We start from the raw sequence: 26,763 nt of genomic DNA, 5'->3' as shown, positions 1-26,763 counted from the left end.
TTGAAGCTCGTTTGGAGGTTAAGTTAACACAGTGTCCAAAGAAGGCCAGAATGTATACAGAATGGTGTTGTCTGCGTAGAGGTGGATCAGGGAATCACCCGCCAGCAAGAGTGACATCGTTGATATATAGAGAGAAAAAGAGTCGGCCCGAGAATTGAACCCCTGTGGTACCCCCATTAAGAGACTGCCAGAGGTCCGGACAACAGGCGCTCCGATTTGACACACTTGAACTCTGTCTGCGAAGTAGTTGTGAAACCAGGCGAGGCAGTCATTTGAGAAACCAAGGCTATTGAGTCTGCCGATAAGAATACGGTGATTGACAGAGTCGAAGGCCTTGGCCAGGTCGATGAAGACGGCTGCACAGTACTGTCTTTTATCGATGCGGCGTTATGATATCGTTTAGTACTTGAGCGTGGCTGAGGTGCACCCATGACCAGCTCGGGAACCGTGATTGCACACCGGAGAAGGTACGGTGGGATTTGAAATGGTCAGTGATCTGTTTATTTAACTTGGCTTTCGAAGACTTTAGAAAGGCAGGGCAGGATGGATATGGTCTATAACAAATTTGGGTCTAGAGTGTCCACCCCTTTGAAGAGGGGGGATGACCGCGGCAGCTTCCAATCTTTAGGGATCTCGGACGCATACAAAAGAGAGTGATTTGAACAGACTGAAATAGGGGTTGCAACAATGGTGGCGGATAATTTTAGAAAGAGAGGGTCCAGATTGTCTAGCCCAGCTGATTTGTACGGGTCCAGGTTTTGCAGCTCTTTCAGAACATCTGCGATCTGGATTTGGGTGAAGGAGAAGCTGGGGAGGCTCAGGCAAGTAGCTGCGGGGGGTGCGGAGCTGTTGGCCGGGTTGGGTTAGCCAGGAGGAAAGCATGGCCAGCCATAGAGAAATGCTTATTGAAATGTTCGATTATCATGGATTTATCGACGGTGACCGTGTTACCTAGCCTCAGTGCAGTGGTGTTGATGCCATGTTGATCGCAGACAGCACAAGATTTTTGTGCAATAACACGACAGCTGCCTTAGACTCAAACACAACTCCTTCAGACAGTTATCCAAGACACTATATCTATGTCACCATTATGACTAATAAGAAGAGTACACCGACTACAGCAACACTGGGAAAACCACAGCATTGACGAGAAGAATTGTTACACAAGACATTTCCTTGAAGTCGGACGKTTACTGTGTTCCTGACATACCACTAAATAGATTTAGGCCTTTTCAAGTTACTACGAATGTGGAATTCACTCCTCACAGTTATCAATAAGTTCAAATGACCATACTTTTGTCTTTCAAAGTGGCMTTCACTGTGTCACCTTACATCGTTGTCTTACAAAACGCCATCGTGCAAAAAAATAACCACAAAAAAACAGACCATGCTCACCATGGACATTGAATGGAGATGTAGAGGTTCAAACCAAACCAGCCGTTCCAAGCATGAACAATGAGCACCACCACCAGTAGCTGTATAACCTTTGAATTCACTCACCCTGCCGTTCCCTGGACAACCTCCACTCCAAACATTGAGTCTGCCCCCCATCTTCCCGCGCAAGCTCTTGTCTCAAAGGGCTTAGCCAATGGGTCAAGTGTGGATGTTGATGGGTCTGCCCTCTGATTGGCAATACTGATCATTCCAGCAGTGCGGGCTAGAAGGGACGACAGGGGAGAACATCATGAAGATTCATCTGACGCCATCAGTACACACCGTCTTGACTGTGGGCCAAATCYTGACTTAAAATTATAGGGCACAGATCTTCATGTTTTGAGCCAAGTTAAGTACACAGATCTCAAGTTAGGATTTGGCCCTGTGTATAGATTTAGGGATGTTCCTAAAAGGTATTGTGGTTGCTTAAGGTCCTACTCACCGGGAGTTGTGGCAGTGGTGTATTCCTCCTCTGTCAGAGTGCTCAACTGCCTCTGAAACTCTAGAAGGGAAAAGACAGGACATGGTTAGACCTGATTATCTTAACGGGAGAGTTAGCTTGGCACCCAGCTTGGCACCCGTGACGTGCCAAGCTGGCAATGAATGAAGGAAACACATTTAATGCTAACATAACATTCGTACAATCAATAACAATTAGCAAGAGACTGTTACAACCAAAACAACTCGATAGGTGCCRAGTGTTCGCATGTGACGATTGACAAGGGAATACATGTTATCATCATAGCATTCTATCATGAATGTCCCCATTATTAAACATGAGGACTTTGTCAGTGAACACCTTTCTGTTTGTCGCCTCAGGTTGTATACCTGTCTCTTGGGGAGCAGTGACTGGTGCTGGGAGGRGGGCAGTGGGGACTTGAGTCTGAGAGCCAGCAACGAGCACAGGAGAAGGAACAGGATAGGGGGTGAGAGGAGAGGGTGAGTGGGGGAGCTCCAGARGAGGGGAGACCAGCCTCTTCAAATTGGGGTGGACCATGGTGGGAACCACCTGGTGCATCCATTCTGCAGTCTGGAGCGCAGCAGGGGGGACTGAGGTTGACAGTGAGAAAGAGAGAGAAAAGATAGGACACAGGGAAGACAAGGGGGGGAAAAGGAGAAGGGAGGAAAGAGGAAAGAATTTGATTCATAAGCGTTTCAACCAGTTGGGATCTAAGTACAATTTTGTAGACTGGTTAGACAAGCATTTGTCCAATGTCCATGCTTTGGGCTGAATCTCACTGAGATCTGTACCTGACTGGGAGACAGTGGCAGAAGCAAGATCTGCAGCACACGGCGAAGCGCCGATAGCATGAGGGGAGGGACCAGGAGCAGGGTCATAACATTGGGCAGCGGTAGGGTCAGAARCAGTAGGAAGCCCAGGGGTGGGAACAGTGGGATCAGAGGAAAGATCAGGGGTAGAGGATARGGAAGGGTCAGGGGTGGCGGTTGGGGCAGGGGCTGGGTAGATGGGAGTAGATGAGGAAGAATCAGAGACGATGGCAGGCGCAGAAGCAGGGGTGAGGACAGGAGCATCAGAGCCAGAGGAGGTTACGAGAGGGGGGGATGAGGACACAAGAGTGCGGTAAGGTGCTCCAATTGGGTCAGATGCGTAATCAGGGGTGGGGAGAGAGGAGGATGCAGGAGACGAGGCTAGGACAKGGGGGGGTAAGGGGAGAGGAGACTGCAACATGGATGAATGGGACACATCAAGGGAGAATGACATGTAGGAATCAAGCTGAGAGAAAGCAGGATTACATGGTGTCTCCATGGACCACTTTGTCTGCTCTAGAGGCACAGGCTCCACTGGGTCAGGGGGAGAGAGGTGCAGAAATTTGGGGGAGAGGGCCGGCTGGGCCAGAGGGGCCTGGGATTTTGGCGGTCTCCATTCACTCTGCCAGGGTACTGTGAGGGAGGGATGAGAAGGGGTAGAATGGAGGGAGGGAGAGGAAACAAGGGATTAAAATAAGGCACAAGTTTGAGAGAAAGAGGAACAGGAGAGAGGAGATGAGGGAGAAATAGAGGGATGGTATGTGGGTGGTTAGAAAAGATATTGGAATAGAAAGGGTATTCAGATTGGAATAAAGAAGAATTTTTGCCTTGAAGAATGGGCAAAAATCCCAGTGGCTAGATGTGCCAAGCTTATAGAGACATACCTCAAGAGACTTGCAGCTGTAATTGCTGCAAAACGTGGCTCTACAAAGTATTGACTTTGGGGGGGTGAATAGTAATGCACGCTCAAGTTCCCATTTTTTTTGTCTTATTTCTTGTTTGTTTCACAATAAAAAATATTTTGCATCTTCAAAGTGGTAGGCATGTTGTGTAAATTAAATGATACAAACCCCCCAAAAATCTAAGGCAACATATAGGAAAAATGCCAAGGGGGGTGAATACTTTCGTAAGCCACTGTATTGCAAATTTCTAGTCAACAATGGGGGGGTGGTTGCTTCCTACAAAAGCACAAAATATGTGCATTTCTAGCCATCTTTGAAAAGCGAGTCAGGTAAAGAGCTTTTTTATGCTTTAAAGACGCAATTTGGCCCCGTTAAGAATATAGTTGAATAGCCCTGTCATAGCCCTTCTAAGGATACCCTTTCCACTCCCTATTTAATCTTGCTCTTGTGACTGACTGGTTTAGAACCAGGTCTCCTGCATGTCATAAGACTGTGTTAGCCCCTGGTTCGAACCCAGTCAGTCACGAAAGCAATATTAAATAGGGAGTGGAAAGGGTATCCTTAGAAGGGCTATTCAACTATTCAGCCAAATTGCTGTTTTTGTGACACTCCTGTCTGACATGTCATGCATGGCCTGTGATCATCATAGATGGGAACAGAAGGTAGGTCCAAGTTAAATAAAGGTTCAATAAAATAATGAAATAATTCAAATAAATGTTCCATAGAGTCTAAGCTTTCAGGAATGGGGTCCTAATAGCTTATAGCTAGAGCCAAATTCATAGGAAGAAAACCAATTCAGAAACTGCCAAAAACTTCTGGTTACCAGARAGAGCGTTTGATTCTATCTGTGCTCCTCCACATTTCCTGGCTGGCAAAGTACCAGGATGTTGTCTCTGGTTTTGAATCTGAACTGAATTTGAAAACTGGAGAAGTTAAATACATGAAACTTTGATAAACTTGAAATTATAGTTTTTAAACTTGATACACAGACAATGAATGAAATATCTTCCATATTGAAACTGAATATATAAATATTGAATTTGAATATTCAATTAAATTGTAATTGAATTTTTTTACTAAATTAAATATTCATTCAATTCAGTTTCAAATCAGGAAATACAAGTCCAATTTATGAATTAAATGATTCAATTTGTGCATTACAAATTCAAAAATATTACATTTAAATTCAATATCCTAATACAAAATGTTGGAATTTAAATATAATTTCTGTTGGCACTGAAATCACTCCATATGCTTTGCCTTGTGCCTGTGTCGTACCTGTCTCGGGGGCTGAGGGCAGGCTGGTAGGCCTAGTGAGGGCAGAGCCCGGCTCTGCCAGGGAGGTGATGTATGCTTTGGGCCGACAGGGGACAGGGAGGGGCTGGGAAGTAGGAGGGGAGGTGCCGAAAGTGGTGGAAGAGAAGGAGGAGGATGAGAAGGAGGGGACGCTCTGGGGTCTCCAAGCACTGGTGCGAGCAGCAGCATAGGTGGCTGAGAGAAGACAGGAGGATGGAAAGAAGAATGTGGGGGGTAGAGAAGATGAAAGGAAAGAGGATGGTGATGAACAGCTACTACAGACAAAAGAGAACTTACAGAATCAAAGACAAATTGCATCCATGCAGTAAATTGAAATGAAGGACAAATGCCTTGAAACTATCCCATCAATTTCTGTGCATGCAGTACCTGTCTGTGGAATATCCGAGAAAGAGGGAGGTGGAAAGACAGATGGGGCAGAGGGTGAAGAGGAGAGAGGAGAGGTGGAAGAGGAGGAAGGCCCAGTGAAGGAGGCTGAGAGGGGTCTTGATGGAGAGAAGGTGGGGAGACCAGGGGCCACATGGCCCTCAGCAAGACTGGCAGGTTCAAGGGCCGGGTCAGTCTGGAAGCCACAGGGCCTCCGGCCTACAGATATGGGCACTGAGAGAAAACGGTAGAGGAGAGAGTAGAGRAGGAAGAAAGAGAGGAGTGAAGGAAAAGGGAGAGGGCAGACAGTGAGAAACAGAAAGCATATTAAAGATGGGTTGAGAAATTAGAATCAAGCTTGACCAGTGCAGAGAGTAGAACAATTGTGTCCTTCAGCATGGCTTAATGTAAAAAAACAACGTTTTTTTTTTAAAGTACATGCTTTCTCTTGAAACTGGCCTGAGTAAACTAAACTACTCCACAACTAAACAGCCCTATTAACTGTGATCTCACTTCCCTAGCAACAGTCAAGGACCAACGCCAGAAACCATAAATACAGTATGACACCGCTTTGATGAAGAAATTCACTGCGAGCTAAGGCAGTTGCTATGGAAATGAAGCAATTGCCTCTGGCAATCTCTGCAATAAACATTTAACGCCTGGCATTTCGGTCAGTGGAGAAAATAATTATTCCAGACCCCTGTGTGTCTCTAGAGACTCAAGGTAATTCAGGACATTCAGTTCATTCCTCAAGGAATGTGTCGACATGTTTTTCCCAATCTTGCCATAGCTTTACTGATGTAAACAGCAGGGGGTGCTTCAGACCATAGAAAGATAGAGTAAGGTCCAAAATGTTTGGCACCCTTGATAAAGTATAATAATGAATAATACAAAAATKGAGCTATATATATGCTCAACACAATGGGAAATGTATATTATTTTATACTAATACAATTGCTCAGAGAAAGAGAGTTTGTTTAACAAGTAATTAAGTTTTTTTTCTAAAAAAGATAAGGGTCAAAATGATTGGCAGCCCTGTTTTCAATACATTTCTATAGACGGGTTGGTCAAAAGCGACGCGTACGCATCTCTGGGGCAAAACAGATGGGGTTGTCTTAGACTCTTGTCTTAAACTATATTTCTGTCTCACCTGTCTTTGTGCTTGTCTCCACCCCCCTCCAGGTGTCGCCCGACTTCCCCATTATCCCCAGTGTACTTATACCTGTGTTCTCTGTTTGCCTGTTGCCAGTTCGTTTAGTTTTTCGTCAAGCCCACCAGCGTTTTTCCCCCGTGCTCCTGTCTGTCTCTAGTTCCTGTTGTCTAGCTTTCCCAGTCTTTTACCATTTTGCCTGCCTTGACCCTGAGCCTGCCTGTCATTCTGTACCTGTTATACCACCCTGAATTACTGACCTCTGCCTGCCCTGACCCTGCCTGCCGTTCTGTACCTTTCAGACTCTGCTCTGGACTACTGACCTCTGCCTGCCTTTGACCCGTCGTTTGCCTGCCCCCCTGTTTTTGTAATAAACTTTTGTTACTTTGAAACTGTCTGCATCTGGGTCTTCTCCTGAGCCTTGACAATTTCATCTATATTCAACTATATTTTCACATTTTTCATGAAAACAAATACATTTGCACAACGAGCACTTGTTGTCTCTCAAATACATCGTTACAGTTGTTGGTTAGCTAGCGAATTTTTGCCATATTAGCTTAGACATGACATCAGTCAAAACAAGACATGGTATCACTAACAAGATACAATGACCTGAAGCAAATCACCTACGATTCCCCATATGGCAGCTTCTTGTCATTGTTGCTATCTATTCACGCCTTCTGGCCACATCGATGCGCGCAACATTTTCGTGGCGTTATCAGCCCCTCAAAAATGATGAAATTGAAGAATACATTGGAAGGGATCTTAGACCATTCCTCCATTCAGAATCTTTCCAGATCCTTGATACTCTTTGTCTGTGCTTATGGACTGCCATCTTCAATTCAAAGAGCTCTAATTTCACGTCATCCAGCAAATGTAAACGCCTGGAGTTTGCTGAGTTCTGCATATGCAGAAAAGAACCCATTACCTACTGTAAAATATGGTGGTGGCTCTTTGATGTTATGGGGCTATTTTGCATCCACTGGTCCTGAGGCCCTTGTAAAGGTCAATGGCATCATGAACTTTACCCAGTACCAGGACATTTTAGCCAAAAATGTAGTTGCCTCTACAAGGAAGCTGAAACTTGGCTGAAAATGGATGTTCCAGCAAGACAATAACCCCAAGCACACATCAAAATCGACAAAGAAATGGTCAATTGAAACAGAAAACATTTTGCAATGGCCATCTAGGTCTCTGGACTTGAAAACCATTGAAAACCAGTGGTTTGAATTGAAGAAGGCAGTCCATAAACACCGGTGAAGGATATCAAGGCTCTGGAAAGGTTTTGTGYGGACGAATGGTCTAAGATCCCTCCCAATGTGGTCTCCCATCTCAAAACATTTGAGAAAAAGTCTCAGTGCAGTTATCCTCGCAAGGTGAGGTATTGAAAGGTATTGAAAASAGGGGTGCAAATCATTTTGACCTCTATCTTTTTTAGAAAAAACGCTTACTTGCTTTAAACAAAATCTCTTTCTCTGAGCAATTGTAWTAGTATAAAATAATATAATTTCCCCAAAATTGAGAATACAATATAGCTCAGTATTTGTATTATTTCTTTTATACAGTCTTTTWTTTGCCCATCTTTATCAAGGGTGCCAATAATTTTGGACCTGACTGTACATGGCATAACATGGTAATGGCCCCTTTACTGTGTTCACGTGAGACAGAATACCCAAACTACAAAACTCAGAATCAAACATTTGGGTATCCCTCGGCGGTATCCTTACCTTGAATAAAAGCTGCTATTTGACCTTTTACTTATTACAATAGGTGTAGTCTATGATTAAAGCTGTAATCCGTACTTGGTGAAACTGCCACGTCCGTTTGTGATGTCACAACAACAAAGTAACTTCAAAACAACAGACAGTTTTTCCCCCCTCAGACATCATTGCACGTGCGATAGAACAGCAGAGTATGTACTGCGATTTTTTTTCGTTTCACCAACAGAACAAAACAAAACAATAACAAATGTGCTGCGGGCGAACAGTTGCGCTGTTTCACCTTATGCGGATTTCAGCCGGAAATCGATTTATTTCAGCTTTATCACTGTGATGTCTGTAAGTCAGTCAGTCTGCCAGTACCTGAGCCAGCAGCGGGCTGGAAGATTTTGGGCAGTGCAGGTGGGTGGGCGCGGACAAAGGCTGGCACTTGGTAGGCATAGGGGGAGGGTCGTGCCTGCTGAGCGGTGCCCGCGGGGCCAGTGGTGAGTCGGGAGCGGGCGGCAGGGGCGGGAGGCAGGGCGGAGGGGTCGAGGGGTACGGGCAGAGGGGGGCGTGACAGATGTGAGATGGTAGACACAGTGCCAGATGAGCTACTCCCATCCATCTTACTGGCAGCTGGGTGAGAGATGAGGACGGGGTGGGAGGGGAGGCGATGGGCAGAAAAAGGAGGAAGATGGAAAAGAGAGTAGGAGCAAAGGATAAAAGGGAGSACAGATGCAGGAGAGAACAGAATAGAATGGCAGGGAAAGTAGAGAGAGAAARTGGACCAAAGAGATGAGAAGATAAGTGAGATTCAGTTGAGGAAGAGAAGAGAGGAGGGGAAACAGAAGTGAAAACAGAAGGGAAGAGGAAGTGAGAAAAGGGAAGAGGGGAAGATTGAAAGAATATAAGCAATGGAGAGTGATAGTACTCGGATACTCATACCATACAGTCAAACTGTACAGTTGCTMGAATTACCGTTTCTTTCTCACTGTAACTCTTCATTATCAATGATTAAACCCTACTCCCATTTCTATGTGCCAGGRACAAGAATTCCTGGTTAGGCCCCAGCATTCAGTCCCACAGTTKAATTACAGTACATTTGATACTGTACATGAGAAGAATTTAAAAGAAAAAGCTCAGCTCCTATGGACACCTTAGGACTCTGTATTGTGTAACCATACATTTTAACATCTATCAGATTCCATCACTTCAAACAGTGATTTAAACGACTGGTCATTTGTTTGCTTAATTTACCCTTGCGGAGAGTATCTGATTAAATATGAGAATGTAATGAGGTATACAACTTCATTTGAAACCTAATTGGCTAATATCCATTCGGTTTAATAAATATGATTCATCGAACCATACAAATTATGTATATAGGTTGATGATCAATATTTAGACAAATGCTTATAASCCATGAATATCATAATTTCAAATGAGGGATGGGATGTTATATAGAAGGAGAAGGGATAGGGGRAAAAGGCCAATCAGGATTCAGAGGAGGTGGGAGCAGGGGAGGAAACAGGAAGTTACCTGTGGCCTCTGGGTCAATCACAGGTCTCCATGCCTGATCACGTATTCTCCTTGTGGAAGCTTTCAAAGTAGAAGGAAGGAAGGAAGGAACATATTAAAGGAAAAGGAAAGAAAACGAAGGAAATTAAATTGATATACTATGGAAAGGGAAGCTTGGCGTGGAAAGAGAGTTTCTTGGCATTCATACATTTGAAAGGGAAAATGTAGAACAGGGAAATTGGGCCACCGTAGTTGAGACATAGGTGTGAGGCTGGAGAGTGGAGCAACATGTTATGCCGGTGTATTGAGCAATGTTTTTAAACATAAATGCTTAAAATAGAATTGTCACACCTCATATGGCTGGCAATCATATGTGCAAAGTAAACATCTCCTATGACAGTTTTGTTTACCTGTTACTACAGTTGAAGTCGGAAGTTTACATACACTTATGTTGGAGTCATTAAAACTCGTTTTTCAACCACTCCACAARTTTCTTGTTAACAAACTATAGTTTTGGCAAGTCGGTTAGGACATCTACTTTGTGCATGACACAAGTAATTTTTCCAACAACTGTTTACAGACAGATTATTTCACTTATAATTCACTGTATCACAATTCCAGTGGGTCAGAAGTTTACATACACTAAATTGACTGTGCCTTTAAACAGCTTGGAAAAATCCAGAAAAYGATGTCATGGYTTTAGAAGCTTCTGATAGGCTAATTGACATCTTTTGAGTCAATTGGAAGTGTACCTGTGGATGTATTTCAAGGCCTACCTTCAAACTCAGTGCCTCTTCGCTTGATATCATGAGAAAATCAAAGAAAAACAATTGGAGACCTCCACAAGTCTCGTTCATCCTTGGGAGAAATTTCCAAACACATGAAGGTACCACGTTCATCTGTACAAATAATAGTACACAAGTATAAACACCATGGGACCATGCAGCCGTCATACCGCTTCGGAAGGAAACGCGCTCTGTCTCCTAGAGATGAACGTACTTTGGTGTGAAAATTGCAAATCAATCCCAGAACAACAGCAAATGACCTTGTGAAGATGGTGGAGGAAACAGGTTCAAAAGTATCTATATCCACAGTAAAACAAGTCCTATATCGACATAACCTGAAAGGTCGCTCAGCAAGGAAGTAGCCACTTCTCCAAAACCGCCATAAAAAAGCCAGACTACGGTTTGCAACTGCACATGGGGACAAAGATCGTACTTTTTGGAGAAATGTCCTCTGGTCTGATGAAACAAAAATAGAACTGTTTGGCCATAATGACCATCGTTATGTTTGGAGGAAAAAGGGAGCGGCTTGCAAGCCGAAGAACACCATCCCAACCGTGAAGCACGGGGGTGGCAGCATCATGTTGTGTGAGTGCTTTTGCTGGAGGAGGGACTGAGTGCACCTTCACAAATATATGACCTGGCATATTGGAGATGGAAAATTAGTGTGGATAATATTGAACGCAACATCCTCAAGACATCCAGTTCAGGAACTTAAAGTTGGTCGCAAATGGGTCTTCCAAATGGACAGTTGATCCCAAGCATACTTCCAAAGTTTGTGGCAAAATGGCTTAAGGACAACAAAGTCAGGTTTTTGGAGTGGCCCATCACAAGCCCTGACCTCAATCCCATAGAAAATGTGTGGGCAGAACTGAAAAAGCGTGTGCGAGAAGGAGGCCTACAAACCTGACTCAGTACACCAGCTCGTCAGGAGGAATGGGCCAAAATTCACCCAACTTATTGTGGAAGCTTGTGGAAGACTACCTGAAACGTTTGACCAACAGTTAACAATTTTAAGGCAATGCTACCAAATACTAATTGAGTGTATGTAAACTTCTGACCCAGTGGGAATGTGATGAAAGAAATAAAAAGCTGAAATAAATAAATTCTCTCTTATTATTCTGACATTTCACATTCTTAAAATAAAGTGGCGATCCTAACTGACCTAAGACAGGGAATTTTTACTCGGATTAAATGTCAGGAATTGTGAAAAACTGAGTTTAAATGTATTTGGTTAATGGTGTATGTAAACTTCTGACTTCAACTGTATATGCATCACTGTCAGATGAAGTGGATAAGTAGACTTGTGTTTTTTCAGTGTGTATGCAAGATTAGTATATAGCTACTGTATTTATCAGCGTGGCAGTATTCCAGACCAGAGCATTTTGAGTGTCTCTGTCTCTGACACATTTTCTCTAAGCCTGGACTAGATCTCGGAACATGAAAACACTGATGACTTGTGTCATGTCTGCTGAGACCACTACCTGTGACGGGAGTTGCGGCTCCCATGCTGGCTCCGATGCTGGCTCTTCTTCCGCCCTCTTCCTCGTCACTATCGTTGAAGTCATCCAGGTTGCCGATGTCACTCTGCTTCAGGCTCATCAGACTGGCCAGACTCTGCATGTCCTCATCTCTGTAGAGGAGAAAGGAAGCAACAAGCCTTATGACTCATCCCAAAACAGTAATATTGTCTAAACGACAGTTTATGACTAATCATTGAACATCATCAACTCACTATACAGGTGTATACAGGTCAGTAATGGCCAACTCAAACGTTTATATACTGTACCTATCCACTACATACCTACTTGTATTGCACTGTGTGTTATTTAACTGTAAGCTTAGTTGAAAGAAAGTTGGCTCAAGGCTTTTTCAACTTTACATAATGTGGTAAACTGTTTAGTACAGGGTGGTTTGAGTAATAAAACACACACACACACACACATACATATTCATATACATATATATATATACACAGTTGAAGTCAGAAGTTTACATACACTTAGGTTGGAGTCATTAAAACTCGTCATTAAAACTCGAATTGTGAAAAACTGAGTTTAAATGTATTTGGCTAAGGTGTATGTAAACTTCCGACTTCAACTGTGTGTATATATATATATATATATATATATATATACAGTACAGTCAAAGTTTGTACACACCTACTCATTCAAGGGTTTTTCTTTATTTTTACTATTTTTACTTTGTAGATAATTATTTTTATTGGCCTGTCTGAGATATGGCTTTTTCTTTGCATCTATTTAATGAAGCGCAGTTGAGGACTTGTGAGGCATTTGTTTCATAACTAGACACTCTAATGTACTTGTCTCTTGCTCAGTTGTGCACCGGGCCTCCCACTTCTTTCTATTCTGGTTAGAGCCAGTTTAGCTGTTCTGTGAAGGGAGTGTACACAGCGTTGTAACGATATCTTCAGTTTTCTTGGCATTCTCGCATGGAATAGCCTTCATTTCTCAGAACAAGAATAGACTGACGCGTTTCAGAAGAAAGTTCTGGCCATTTTTGAGCCTGTAATCGAACCACAAATGCTGATGCTCCAGAATACTCAACTAGTGAAATAAGGACGTTTTTTGCTTCTTAATCAGCACAACCGTTTTAAGCTGTGCTAACATAATTGCAAAAGGTTTTTCTAATGATCAATTAGCTTTTAAAATAATCAATTGGATTAGGTAACACAATGTGCCATTGGAACAGGGGTGATGGTTGTGATATGGGCCTCTGTACGTCTGTGTAGATATTCCATTAACAATCAGCCGTTTCCAGCTACAATAGTAATTTACAACATTAACATGTCTATACTGTATTTCTGATAAATTGTGATGTTATTTTAATGGAAAAAATTGATTTTCTTTCAAAACAAGGACATTTCTAAGTGACCCAAACTTATGAACGGTAGTGTATACAGTGGAAGAAAGTATGTCAGAAAACAATATGGAACCTTTGGAAATTCTGATTCTTAATAAATTGGTCATCAAATTTGTTCTGATCTTCATCTAGGTCACACAAATAGACAAACAGTCTGCTTAAACTAATAAACACAACAATTATACGTTTTCATGTCTTTTATTGAACACACGTTGTAAACAATCATAGTGCAGGGTGAAAAGTATGTGAACCTGGATTTAATAACTGGTTGACCTCTTCGGAGCAATAACCTCAATCAACGTTTTCTGTAGTTGCGTATCAGACCTGCACAAGGTCAGGAGGAATTTTGGACCATTCCTCTTACAAGGTCAGCATACTCTTGGGTGTCTGGTGTGAACTGCTCTCTTGAGGTCATGCACAGCATCTCAATCGAGTTGAGGTCAGGACTCTGACTGGGCCACTCCAGAAGGCGTATTTTCTTTCTGTTGAAGCCATTCTGTTGTTGATTTACTTCTGTGTTTTGGGTCGTTGTCCTGTTGCGTCACCCAACTTTCTGTTGAGCTTCATTGGTGGACAGATAGCTTAACATTCTCTGCAAAATGTATTGATAAACTTGGGAACTCATTTCCCGTTGATGATAGCAAGCTGTCCAGGCCTGAGGCAGCAAAGCATCCCAAACCATGATGCTCCTCTCACCATACTTTACAGTTGGGATGAGGTTTTGATGTTTTTCTTTTTTCTCCTCACATAGTGTTGCATGTTCCTTCCAAACAACTCAACTGTAGTTTCATTGTCACAGAATATTTTGCCAGTAGCGCTGTGGAACATCCAGGTGCACTTTTTCAAACTTCAGACGTGAAGAAATGTTTTTTTTTGGACAGCAGTGGTTCTTCCGTGGTGTCCTCCCATGAACACATTCTTGTTTAGTGTTTTACGTATCATAGATAGTCAACAGAGATGTTAGCATGTTCCAGAGATTTATGTAAGTCTTTAGCTGACACTCTAGGATGCTTCTTAACCTCATTGAGCATTTTGCGCTGTGCTCTTGCAGTCATCTTTGTAGGACGGCCACTCCYAGGGAGAGTAGCAACAGTGCTGAACTTTCTCCATTTATAGACAATTTCTCTTACCGTGGACTGATGAACATCAAGGCTTTTAGAGATACTTATGTAACCCTTTCCAGCTTTATGCAAGTCAACAATTCTTAATCTTAGGTCTTCGGAGATCTCTTTTGTTCGAGGCATGGTTCACATCCGGCAAAGCTTATTGTGAATAGAAAACTCAAATTTTGTGAGTGTTTTTATTAGGGCAAGGCAGCTCTAACCAACATCTCCAATCTTGTCTCATTGACTGGATTCCAGGTTAGCTGACTCCTGACTCCAATTAGCTTTTGGAGAAGTCATTAGCCTAGGGGATCACATACTTTTYCCAACCTACACTGTGAATGTTTAAATGATGTATTCAATATAGACAAGAAAATACAATCATTTGTGTGTTATTAGTTTGTCTATTGTTGTGACTTAGTTGAAGATTTGATTAATCAAATTTGATATCCAATTTATGCAGAAATCCAGGTAATTCCAAACGGTTCACATACTTTTTCTTGCCACTGTATGTACACACACAGTATATATTTTGGAGAAAGAAAAAAAATAAAGTGACTAAAACCAAATCGAAACTGTGTAGAAATTATAATGGACCTATATTCATAGTTTCTTGACAGTCTAGCTCGTTAATAATCACTAGACAGTCAAGGAGCATTGAAAATTCCCAAAACRATGGATAGASGACTATTTTTTGCAAATTTTAACGGCAAAATCTGTGAGGCCCTCCTGACCTCGTGGTTGAAGACGAAAATGCGCCCCCCCCCCGGGGCAAAATAAGTTAGACACCCCTGTTTTAGTACCTCAACCTCTCTCTTCTTGACATAAGGCTATTTAAAAGGTTTACCATATTATCTACTTAACGTAATATGGTAAACCTATGATAAACTTCACTGATTAAATAAATGGTGACTCACGTGGCCTTGCCCTCTTTGAGGAAGACGCAGGTCAAGGTCAGTTTGAGCGTGGCCTCCACCACCTTCACYGACAGAGGCTTGAGCTTCAGCGTCAGGTCATACTGGGCAGGCGTGGCGCTGGCAAACTTCTTCATGTTGACGTCCACCGATGCCAGCACCTTCCTGTGGCCCTTGTTAGTCTCCTAGAAGGACAAAAGACAGGGGTCATTAGCCAATCGTATGTTTTCAAAGTAATGCTGTTTTGAATCCAATATATATCACTTCACAGTATATAAGAGGCTTTAACTCAGGACATTTTTGGGTAGCATGTACTATGTCATCCTTGACAGCTCTGTCAAACTTATTCCACGAATCCGCCTTGACTAAAAATGGAATTCAGAATTGATGGAAACATTCATTCACTCACATTCTCAATGATGAACGTCCAGTCCTTGTCTTCAAATTCGTCTGCWGTCGGGTCCTAAATGAGAGAGATTTTGAGAATAAGGAAACATGTTTTGACAATTCAAATGCTGATTCATCTAAATCATTTCCCCAATCATTCACACATATCTTCCTAGGRTTGAGATGCCATACCTTGAAAAGTGTGACATTGATGTCCAGGTTTTCGGGCACCTGCCATACCACTGTGCCCCTGTAGGGGTTCTTGATGCCCGGCTGCCATCCATGCAGCTGAGGATTGGAAAGCCCAGGTCAGGGAAAGGACCAGAGCAGGTGCTGACCATATGCATTTTATATTGAATAMGCCATGTGTATCTCACAGAGTGCTCAATGTTACTAGAAGTTCATGTGATGTGATTAATAAAGCAATTACTGTGATGAAYAAAGGCAGATGTATTTATGGCTTAGCTCAAATCTCATACCTTATACACTTCCGTATCTAGATGGTTCCATTTCCTCAGACACAAGCAAATCTGACCATTCACCTTACARGCTACACACCCTCAGGTAGGCTACATACCGTTTGTGCCTTCTCAGACTTTATCATGATGACAAGTGTTAGACAAATAGGCCTACACATGCCACTCCTCTACTTGTTAAATGAAGTAGCTTTCCCCATATTACCTTGGTGCAGTTTCGTCTGTTTCTTCTGGTCCATACTACTCTCAGTTTGTCTGGTTGCCTGTAAGTAGAGAAAGGACAAAACACGGTATACTGTAAGCATTTCTTAATACTGTATACACGTATATAAACACTACAGTGTAGATCAGTGTTTCCATTGATAATGCAGTATTTGGTTAACTAACCCATATAATAGGACCTAAATAGGCCGCTACTGGAGTCTGAGGTATTCTTTACATAGGAAAATACCGGTATTTAGCATAGGATCATTTACAGGACTGAGCTCTCTGTGTATCCTGTTCCTTCAGGCTATAACATGGCACAGTCATGTTGAATGTAAGCACTTACTATGAACAGTATCAATGCACATACTAATACTGATAAATGCGTTTAGTCCATAGGCTAGGCTGTCTGGAACGTAGCTATATTTTAGAGCCATCAGAAATACATGCCCCCCCATCCCCCCAATAGAGTGTTGGAATTTAAGAGGCACAAAGATAAAAGCTCAAGACATGACCAGTTGGCCTTCTCTTAAATACAAACAAGCACGCACACACACACTGCTGTGGAAAAAAAACAGCCTGGACAAAAACCTACTACTTGTGACTCTGTTCAGTGCGCTGACTAACAGACATCTCAGAGGAAGAGAATGAGCTCCATAATCGGATCAACGTCGACAAACTAACTTCCCTGCTACGGCCTGAGTTCCTCTGGTATGGGAGACATTAGCTGGGGCATGTTCAGTAGGGCATATCGTAGCAAAACGTTTCACAACATTTCTTATTGGACAAGTTCAGATTGTACATCCCCATTTCAAAACGTTTACTCTTACTGAACATGACCCAGCTGGGGCATTTTTTTTCTTCTTCTGTGTTTACAGTCCTCAGGGCCCTATCAATGGAGGGTGTGGCCCTAGCAACCACCAGGGCATAATAATTCAATTTGTCTCCAGCCTCAGCCAGCTACCTCCTACATGTATGTCACACAAGGAGGGTTGTCACTCAACAGATCTGTTCTAGACTAGAACAGCAATTATGTAATCCTAGAAGATATTCTATGCAGGGACGTGAAATAGCATTGTATTGTTTACCTTTGCCAACTCCCAACAACAAGAACCAATAGTGAGTGAGCAAGATATTGCTGTTCGTTTACAGTCAGTCCGGCGACTCCGAAAGGTAAACATGCAACAGACTAATTGCATGTTGAAATGAAACAGAATGCACTGTTACGTCTTGAAGTATGCTAGAATGAACATAGGTACTTAAAAGTCTATCTGCCCATGAGTAAAACTATACAGTGCCATGAAAAAGTATTTGCCCCCTTTCTGACCATCACACTACCACCACCATGCTTGACCGTTGTGTGAGGTCCTTACTGTGGAATGCAGTGTTTGGTTTTTGCCAGACATAATGGGACATATGTCATCCAAAAAGTTGACTCAAGTTTGTCAAAAAGCACCTGGATGATCATCAAGATTCCTGGAAGATTGTTCTATGGACAGATGAGTCAAAAGTGGACGTTTTTGGACAACACGGGTCCCGTTATGTCTTGCAAAAACCAAACACTGCATTCCACAGTAATGACCTCATACCAACAAAGGTTCAGCATGGTGGTGGTAGTGTGATGGTTTGGGGTCAGCATGGTGGTGGTAGTGTGATGGTTTGGGGATGCTTTGCTGCCTCAGGACCTGGATGACTTGCCATCATTGTCTGAAAAGCAACACAGTTAAAAGTTTTGGAATGGCCTAGTCAAAGTCCAGACCTAAACCCGATTGAGAAGTTGTGGCAGGACCTGAAACGAGCAGTTCATGCTCGAAAACCCACAAATGTCACTGAGTGGGCCAAAATTCCCCCACAGCGACATTTATTTTACCTTCACTAGGCAATTCAGTTAATAACAAATTCTTATTTACAATGACAGCCTACACCGGCCAAACCTGTGCCAATTGTGCACCACCCTATGGGACTCCCAATCACAGCCGGTTGTGATACAGCCTGGATTCGAACCAGGGTGTCTATAGTGAGACCTCTTGCACTGAGATGCAGTGCCTTAGACCGCTGCACCACTCAGGAGTTTGTACAATACAATACTGAGTGAGACGTGAGAGACTGATCAACAACTACAGGAAGCATTTGGTTGCAACCAGTCGCGTAGGGGGGCAATTACTTTTTCACACAGGTGCATTGGGTGTTGCATAATTTAGTTGATTAAATAAATGAATTTAGTATCGGCATTTAGTGTAATATGTTCACTCAGGTTGCCTTTAATCTAATATTAGGGTTTGGTTGAAGATCTGACAAGATTCAGTGTCAAAAAATATGCAAATATTTAGAAAATCTGAAAGGGAGCATATCATTTTTAACAACACTGTATTTCTGTTGGCAGAGGGAAAGAGAATAGAAGACCTATAGAGAGGAGAGAGAGTAAGGGCAGAGTGTGAACAGTCTGACAGGGCCTCTTTCTCATGTTGCAGGCCAGTTATAGAAGACGGGAGGATTGAAGAGAAAGGGCACAGTGGAAGGGAAGGGGCTGGGGGAAAGGTGGGGTTGGTGGGATGGCACAGAAATAGACCTGTAGAATGGTTGCTCTTAACCATTAGGTAACTGCTGCTTCAGTTCACCCACCGCCAGCCAAATATCAGCCTACCCCATATACCTGCCAGCCACGCGCTCTAGCATAGTTACACACTGCAGTCTACTCTTGATGAATTGCATGGTGCCTGTAGTTCTCTGGAGCCAATATTCTATAAGAGGTGCCGGTTACTCACGCAGTGGACAATTTGAGGTGGCGGTGAGCACCCGGCCCAACTCAAGCACAGATGTGTTGCACAACGGTAACGATTTGTGAAATACATGAGAGACGTAATGGTCCCAAATAACCTTAGTTGTGTGAATGGTTCCACATCATCTTACAGGCTACAGTGTTATAGAAGGGATGTACTGTACTGTACTGTACTCCCGTATTCCATCATGTCGCATGAGGGTATGTTTTTGATCCCACTCCCGGCATGCATTCTCGAGGAAATACATTTGAGAGACTGATGTGCTGTATTTGGAGAATGAACCTTGAACAGATAACGGGCACACATTATTTCTGCAAACTGACCATTAGTGATCAGCCGTTTTGACAATCAGTACGGCCTGGGGGACGGCCTGTCTAGCTGATCCACATTTGACACATTCTTCTTGCCAACTGGAAAAATGGTAACCCCAAACACTATGGTCTGGTTACTGCTATACTCTGTATGTGGACAGACACCAAAGCCACAATGTATGTCATGTCTGATTACAACAAAAACACCCTCTGACCTATCAGAGAACTTTGCTGAACACAGTAGGCCTAAACATAGAATGTGCACAAGACCGACCCTTGTTACAGACCTGGGCTGCTGAGGCTCATTGTGAGAGAATAATGTGATGTGTGGTCTGTGGTTTCATAACATCACATGATAGTATTGCTGAACAAGCAGGGCCACAGTATGCAGCCAAGAGTCAGATCCCCAAAACATACAGACTACACCAACAGCAGACATCTTTTTATTTAACCAGTGAAGTCAGTTAAGAACAAATTCTTAGTTACTAATACAGCCTAGGAACAGTGGGTTAACTAACTGCCTTGTTCAGAACAGATGTTCACCTTGTCAGCTCAGGGATTTGATCTAGCAACCTTTCAGTTACTGGCCTAACACTCTAACCACTAGGCTACCTGCCGCCCCKAACAAATAAYACTGCTTGTGTTAATTCCATATATCAAACGGTCATAAGTGTCACGTCATCTTCTATGAATAAGAGGTTATTAAACTCGCCAGGCTTGATTGTTATCACATTAGAATTAGACAGTAATTAATGATGTTATCATCAAACTGAATAAGTGTAGGATGGTTCGATAGACTGCCATCCCAAGAACATAGGCCTAACATGCTGATACTAGTGAAGTCGGTGTGTACTACAACAATGAGGAGACCGACAGAGAGCTAGGCTAGTCTGCAAGCGAAAGCTCGACGGTTGGAGGAAGTAGGCTACATGCTAGGTGTGAGTAATGCTAACGGAACTCTTAAAGTGACAGAGCCCAGACAGGAACCACAGCACCACTGGCTGTGTGCACATACCATGCATGCATAGGAGCTGACTTAGGTTAAAACCCTGCTGTCGGTTTGTGTGTGTGTGTGTGTGTGTGTGTGTGTGTGTGTGTGTGTGTGTGTGTGTGTGTGTGTGTGTGTGTGTGTGTGTGTGTGTGTGTGTGTGTGTGTGTGTGTGTGTGTGTGTGTGTGTGTGTGTGTGTGTGTGTGTGTGTGTGTGTGTGTGTGTGTGTGTGTGTGTGTGTGTGTGTGTGTGTGTGTGTGTGTGTGTGTGTGTGTGTGTGTGGGGTGGTGTTGTGTGTGTGTGTGTGTGTGTGTGTGTACGCGCGTCCTCATGAACGCACCGACCGTGCAGAGCAGTCATATGCAGCATTTCATCCGATTCACTGATTGAATCAGCAGAGTGCATCATGCCATCGGTGGGGCTGTAAAACACGCAGCCTCACCAGCCTGACAGTCTGCTTCCACGTGAGCAAACGATTACATGAGTAGATTAGGGTTAGGTTATACTAAGAGATACAGCATCTGCTTAGAATTCTGAATTTTGGGGGGCATCTAAAGCTCATTTGCTACATTTCTACACAATGTAATATGACCCTTTGGTGTCACTTTAATTGTAAATAAGAATAGAATATGTTTCTAAACACTTCTACATTAATGTGGATGCTTCCATAATTACATTTAATACTGAATGAATCGTGAATAAAGATGAGCGTGAAAGTTAGATGCACAAAAATCATACCCCCAAGACATGCTAGCCTCTCACCATTACAATAACAGGGGAGGTTAGCATTTTAAATCATACCCCCAAGACATGCTAACCTCTCACCATTACAATGACAGGGGAGGTTAGCATTTTAAATCATACCCCAAAGACATGCTAACCTCTCACCATTACAAACAACAGGGGGGGTTAGCATTTCTTTGGGGTATGATATTTGTGCATCTGTAACTTTCTCACTCATCATTATTCACAATTCATTCAGGATTACCCGTAATCACGGTAGCATCAACACTGATGTAGAAATGCTTAGAGACATATTCTATTCTTATTTACAATAAAAGAGACTCCAAAATGACACAATACATTTACCATTCAATTCTATTGGGCACAAAATAATAAGAAACACAACCAAAACAAACAGCAAATGCGTCCAAACAAATTTGTAGAGTCATTACGTGCTATGAATGTTGGACCAAATACTTTTTACTACTTTAATAAACATACAAGTGAAGTTGTCCCAACACTTTTGCTCCCCTAAAATGGGGGGACTATGTACAAAAAGTGCAGTAATTTCTAAACGGTTCACCTGACATGGATGAAAATACCCTAAGATTAAAGCGGGCAGTCTGTACTTTAACTTCAAAGTCATTGTTTGATTTCCAAACCAAACTTTAGGAGTATAGAGACAAAAGAAAATATGCTTCACTGTCCCAATAATTACGGAGGGCGCTGTAATTCATGTCATAGGACTAATAGGGCTGTAGAGCTCTTTTTACTTGTACACAATACAGCTGGATCGCCCCGTCCTGCCCCTAGGGGTCCACCGCCCTGCAGCGCCCCGACCCAACACACCACACTCAGCTTTAGGATCTTAGTAAAACATTTATTATTGGTTTCAGGTGTTAGGCCAAGGCCAGAGTGACAACCAATAGTACGGCAGAACCCCAGGGCCAGGACTGAGCAGCCCAGCAGCTAGGGATTGCCTAAATAGGTATCTCCCCTGAAGTTGGAATGTTTTCACGACAGACTCCTTTTGTCGTACAGTATTCCACAAAGGCATCCAGACCTTGTGAAAGTTGCACAGTATACCCTTAAATCTTGTAATAAATCAAATCTAGCGATACATCACTTGACATTTCTGCTATCCATTGTGACATTGTGGGAAGATAACCAACCTTCCAATTTAACGGCAATGCATTTCTTAGCCGCTATAAATGCTAGGTGACAGTTTCTCCTGACGACAGCCTCCAGGAAGACCATAGTCTTTGCCAGAATTCAGCCAGCCTTCACAAGACCATAACATATACAAATATGTCGCCTTTTGTGTTTTAAACCTCCAGCAGAGGAATAACCTTTCTGAGTGCATGATAGTCAGTTCCACTGGCATAATAGTATGCTCTATGGATGGTCTTGCACTGCAGTAATTTACGTCTGAGATGATATGAACATGGCTGGGTATTCAAACACATCTGTATCCATTCATCATCAACAATACCGTCTCCCAGGTCCTTCTCACATTTTTGTTTGGCACGTCTTGTGTCATCGGGAAAAGATGCTATCAACCCTTGACACAGTTCGGAAATCAACTTTAGGGGTCAGACTGCCTTTAAATAGTTCCAATCTTTGAAGATTCTGGCTTGTCCAGTTTTTGCCGCACAGAGAGAATAAAGAGTTGCATTTCAGTGCCGTCACAGACTGGTCATCCCTGGTTGCCTGACCCTGCTGTCACCATCTGATGCTGCTCAGATGAAGCATGACAAAAGATTACCTTGGTGTACATTTATACATTGTATTATCCAAGAAGAGAATCAATGGTTCAATAATGGAAATGACCATTATTCTCAGATCCCTGACTGTAGTCTACCCATCAACTCAAGATGGGACTTTGTATCCATTCACTGATTGTTATAATATACTGCAGAATTCACCTGAGCGCCGTGGACTGGTCTTCCCTGGCTGTCTGACCCTGTCACCATCCGATCCTGCTAAGACATGATGAGCATAGTGATGTACACCATAACAGCCTGTAGAGCTGTTTATACCGTGTCAGTGTGAAAAGTAGGGAATCACCTAGGGAAACTGACAGATAAATAACGTTACATTGCTATATTAACTCTAATTTTAAAAAACTCACATTACGCTGTCAAAAAAACAATAATATCGGTCTTCAATCGCTTGGCTGCTGGTTGCATCATTTGATGCAGGTCTATTGAGCCAAAAATAAYAGCTAAAGTTAGTGAGCTAACTAGCTAACATTAGCCAACTTTTGGCTCTCTCTAATGGTAGCTACATCATCTGGCGAAAACTAGCCAAGTTCATTTACTTCTGTTGAAACAGGACAAAACATTTCCATACACACAACAGCTGTTAGATACTGCTACCTGACAGATAGCTAGAGACTAGAGCTGAACTGGCTGGGGTAGATACTAACTAGCTAACGTTAGCTAGCTAGTTCATTCACTTCAGACAGAAATCCAATTGAGAAGGGATGAAACATTAGCTAACGTTACATGTCAGTTACACTACTAGCTCAGCACTGGGAATCTTTTTTTCCTTCCAAACAGCAGTTACCTTGCCAGCTACATCAGTCAAATAAAGAGTAGCCAGTTTCTGCTCTGCTTGCTTTTACAACTCGGAGAAAAAGCATAACACACACAGACAACAGCTGCCTCTGTTTGCATGCTCTGTGGTGTCCGAGCGGTCCTAAATCCAGCCGGCTGAAACCGCCAAACAGCCTACCCGACCGCACCGAGGCATCCGCATGGTCCTAAAGCACACCGTTGCCACTTTTTGTATCACAGAGCAATGATGAAACTGGGGGGAACAAAAATACAATTTCAGAATGTGGGGGGGTCAAGTCCCCCCTGACCCCAGTGAAAGTTGCGCCCTTGAAATACCGTACCGTACAGTTGTACACACCGACTATATTGTCTATAATTACGAGAACTCCTGGAGCTAAGGCAACATGCCGGTCTAAAATAGGCCTATATAAAAGGTAAAACTACTTAAATAATAAATGGAGATTAAGTTCAATAAACACACTCCTCTGAATTTGGACAACTGGCCCAGTTAGAACAGAGAGGACACACAGAAAGCCAAAGTGGAATAGTGTAAAAGAAACACAGCCCAGCTGCTGTTGTATAATGTGACCTTTKGGGAAAAGGACACCCATATTAACTCTATACTGCATGGAACAAGAATGTGCACACTCACACACCTGACCATTGAGAGAGGTCTTTCAGCACTGCAGCATACCACCCAGCGTCCCACTGCTGGCTTGCTTCTGAAGCTAAGCAGGGTTGGTCCCTGGATGGGAGACCAGATACTACTGGTAGTGCTGTTTGARGGCCAGTAGGAGGCACCCTTTCCTCTGGTCTGAAAAAAATACCCCAGGGTAGAGATTGGGGACATTGCCCGGTGTAGGTTGTTGTCTTTCTGATGGGATGTTAAACAGGTGTCCTGACTCTCTGTGGTCACTAAAGTTCCCATGGCACTTATTGTAGGGGTGTTAACCCTGGTGTCCTGGCTAAATTCCTAATCTGTCACCTAATCATCCCCAGTTTACAATTGGCTCATTCATGCCTTGTAACTGTTCCCCAGGTTGTTGCKGTAAATGAGAATGTGTTCTCAGTCAACTTACCTGGATAAATAAAACAATTACATACATTGGTGTAAGAATAATATCACCTGATTGGAAAGGGAAAACAATTCACTACAGGTGCTGTATGATGATGTCATACATACAGGTGTAAATAATTTATGACATCATCTATTTACACCAGTAACATTTCAAAGCTTAGGCCGACACATTTGGACAAAATATGTTTTGCTTACGCTCAAAACAACAATGTCAATTGAGATGCTTGTCGCATGACGATGATTAGAATGGGAAAACAGCATGAGGACAAATGCGGAAGTGCATTGACTGTTGAAGAAAGCTGTAGGCTACAGTATATTCATGCATAGTGCCCTGTGCAATAAACGTGTACGATCAACAAAAATGGGGGAGTCAATGTGATAGCAGTAAGAAACGGACAACAAACATATCATTGCGCATTGCACACAAACCAAATATGAATTTGAAAGTATGACCTGATTAAATGACATCTCAAGCAGGGGACAAGGAAATGAAGGACAAGGTGACAAAAGTTTCAAACCCCACGAGGTTATGTTTTATCGGTTCAGACATGACAACTTTATCAAGGCTAAATCCAGTAAAGGGTGGCAGGTAGCCTAGCTGTTAAGAGCGTTGGGACAGTAACCGAAAGGTCGCTGGTTCGAATCCTCGATCTGGCTACGTGAAAAACCTATCGATGTGCCCTTGAGCAAGGCACTTACCCCTAATTGCTCCTGTAATTTGCTGTGGATAAGACTAAGAGCGTATGCTAAATGACTAAAATGTAAATTATGTTCACTTACCATTTCTTCGTGCATTCTACCGTCAGTTCTTGAAAAGTCGCCACAAACTGAAATTTCGAGGCTTTCTTGCCGACACGCTGAAGTCTCTTCCAAACTGAAGTCATGTTTGGAGGCTATAATGTTATTTTCTCAAGAGACATTGGTATAAATCCTCTCCACAGTTCCCCTCTGTCCTCGCTGCTTGGGGAAACACCAGTATGTTGCCGCAGCACTTGCGTTTGCTGCGAAAGAAAGACCGTCAACGTTCACTCACTGTTCAACAGTCTGACTGGTGTTCACATGTCCCGAATGTCACACACATAATTCAGGCATAACAAACGCACGCCACGACAGATCCGAACAGTGAGACGACACCCCAAGCAAAAAAAACTGATATGAACATAACAATTTCTCATTCAATAACACGTTTTATTAAACATCAATTGAGGTATTGCATTTTCACTTGTAGCCTATAATTTTTTTTGTTTTGTTTAATTGACCAGTATGATATTTAAATAATATTCTACTGGTATAAAAAAATAATACATGTCTGAAAAATAAGAAAGCATCTCCTTATTCCAACTGCAACTAGTCCATTGTTTGAGATGAGTGTGGGAAGCAATTTATATATTTTTGAGTCAAAGGGTGCACTGTGGGGGTTGGGGAGGGGGACATGCCAATGTAATCCCATGGTAATAAACCCACTATGGTCCTGGCTTTGCTGAGGTGTGGTAAGAGGTATTCAATAGGTACCAATAGCCTAAACAAAATAACTGGGGGACATGTAAGTACCGGATATTTGGGGGGCCAGGAAACATGTCAGGGCAATATGTTCTTGCTTAGTCCCTTCATACAGCAAACCAAAGGCTACAGTACACTGTACCTAATAGCAGGGGACTTTTCAGTTTACTCTGGTGTTTATTTATAAGTTGTGGCGCAACGCTGACAGACTCAGGCAGCTGGGGAGTTTATTACTGGCCATGAGAACAAAAGTGTAAGGGCTATATTTTCATGTYATCCAACAAATGTAAACGCCAGGAGTTTGCTAAACGGCATTGACACTTGGATTGGAACCTGCGCTATGGTCAGATGACATGAAAATAGTGCTCTTTGGCCTTATACATCAGCGGTGGGTTTGGCGTCAAAATAAGGATGCATATGCA

The 26,763-nt window shown here is 42.8% G+C and overlaps 1 protein-coding gene across 7 annotated transcripts in view; it reads right to left on the bottom strand.

Annotated features, from left to right (window-relative positions):
* Positions 1 to 25,914, bottom strand: part of ehbp1l1a (EH domain binding protein 1-like 1a) — a 61,356-nt gene extending 35,442 nt beyond the window's left edge. For 3 of the 7 annotated variants that reach the window (XM_070437899.1, XM_070437900.1, XM_070437901.1), the window contains exons 1-14: positions 25,622 to 25,914; positions 16,404 to 16,461; positions 15,915 to 16,010; positions 15,745 to 15,798; positions 15,339 to 15,520; positions 11,920 to 12,068; positions 9,675 to 9,734; positions 8,517 to 8,771; positions 5,289 to 5,519; positions 4,884 to 5,096; positions 3,190 to 3,336; positions 2,263 to 2,484; positions 1,877 to 1,936; positions 1,501 to 1,657 (exon numbers count right to left, since the gene is read on the bottom strand). In XM_070437899.1, coding sequence (XP_070294000.1) covers positions 1,501 to 1,657; positions 1,877 to 1,936; positions 2,263 to 2,484; positions 3,190 to 3,336; positions 4,884 to 5,096; positions 5,289 to 5,519; positions 8,517 to 8,771; positions 9,675 to 9,734; positions 11,920 to 12,068; positions 15,339 to 15,520; positions 15,745 to 15,798; positions 15,915 to 16,010; positions 16,404 to 16,461; positions 25,622 to 25,725 — 1,988 coding nt within the window. In that variant the 5' untranslated portion in view covers positions 25,726 to 25,914. The remainder of the gene's footprint in view (positions 1 to 1,500; positions 1,658 to 1,876; positions 1,937 to 2,262; positions 2,485 to 3,189; positions 3,337 to 4,883; positions 5,097 to 5,288; positions 5,520 to 8,516; positions 8,772 to 9,674; positions 9,735 to 11,919; positions 12,069 to 15,338; positions 15,521 to 15,744; positions 15,799 to 15,914; positions 16,011 to 16,403; positions 16,462 to 25,621) is intronic. The other 4 variants (XM_070437902.1, XM_023982373.2, XM_023982375.2 and 1 more) reach the window with 4 other exon arrangements.
* Between the last annotated feature and the right edge of the window lie 849 nt (positions 25,915 to 26,763).

The sequence above is a fragment of the Salvelinus sp. IW2-2015 genome, linkage group LG37 (assembly GCF_002910315.2).
Source record: "Salvelinus sp. IW2-2015 linkage group LG37, ASM291031v2, whole genome shotgun sequence".
Lineage (NCBI taxonomy): Eukaryota > Metazoa > Chordata > Actinopteri > Salmoniformes > Salmonidae > Salvelinus > Salvelinus sp. IW2-2015.
The sequence above is the reverse complement of the archived record's forward strand: the minus strand, read 5'-3'. Positions and strand labels throughout refer to the sequence as shown.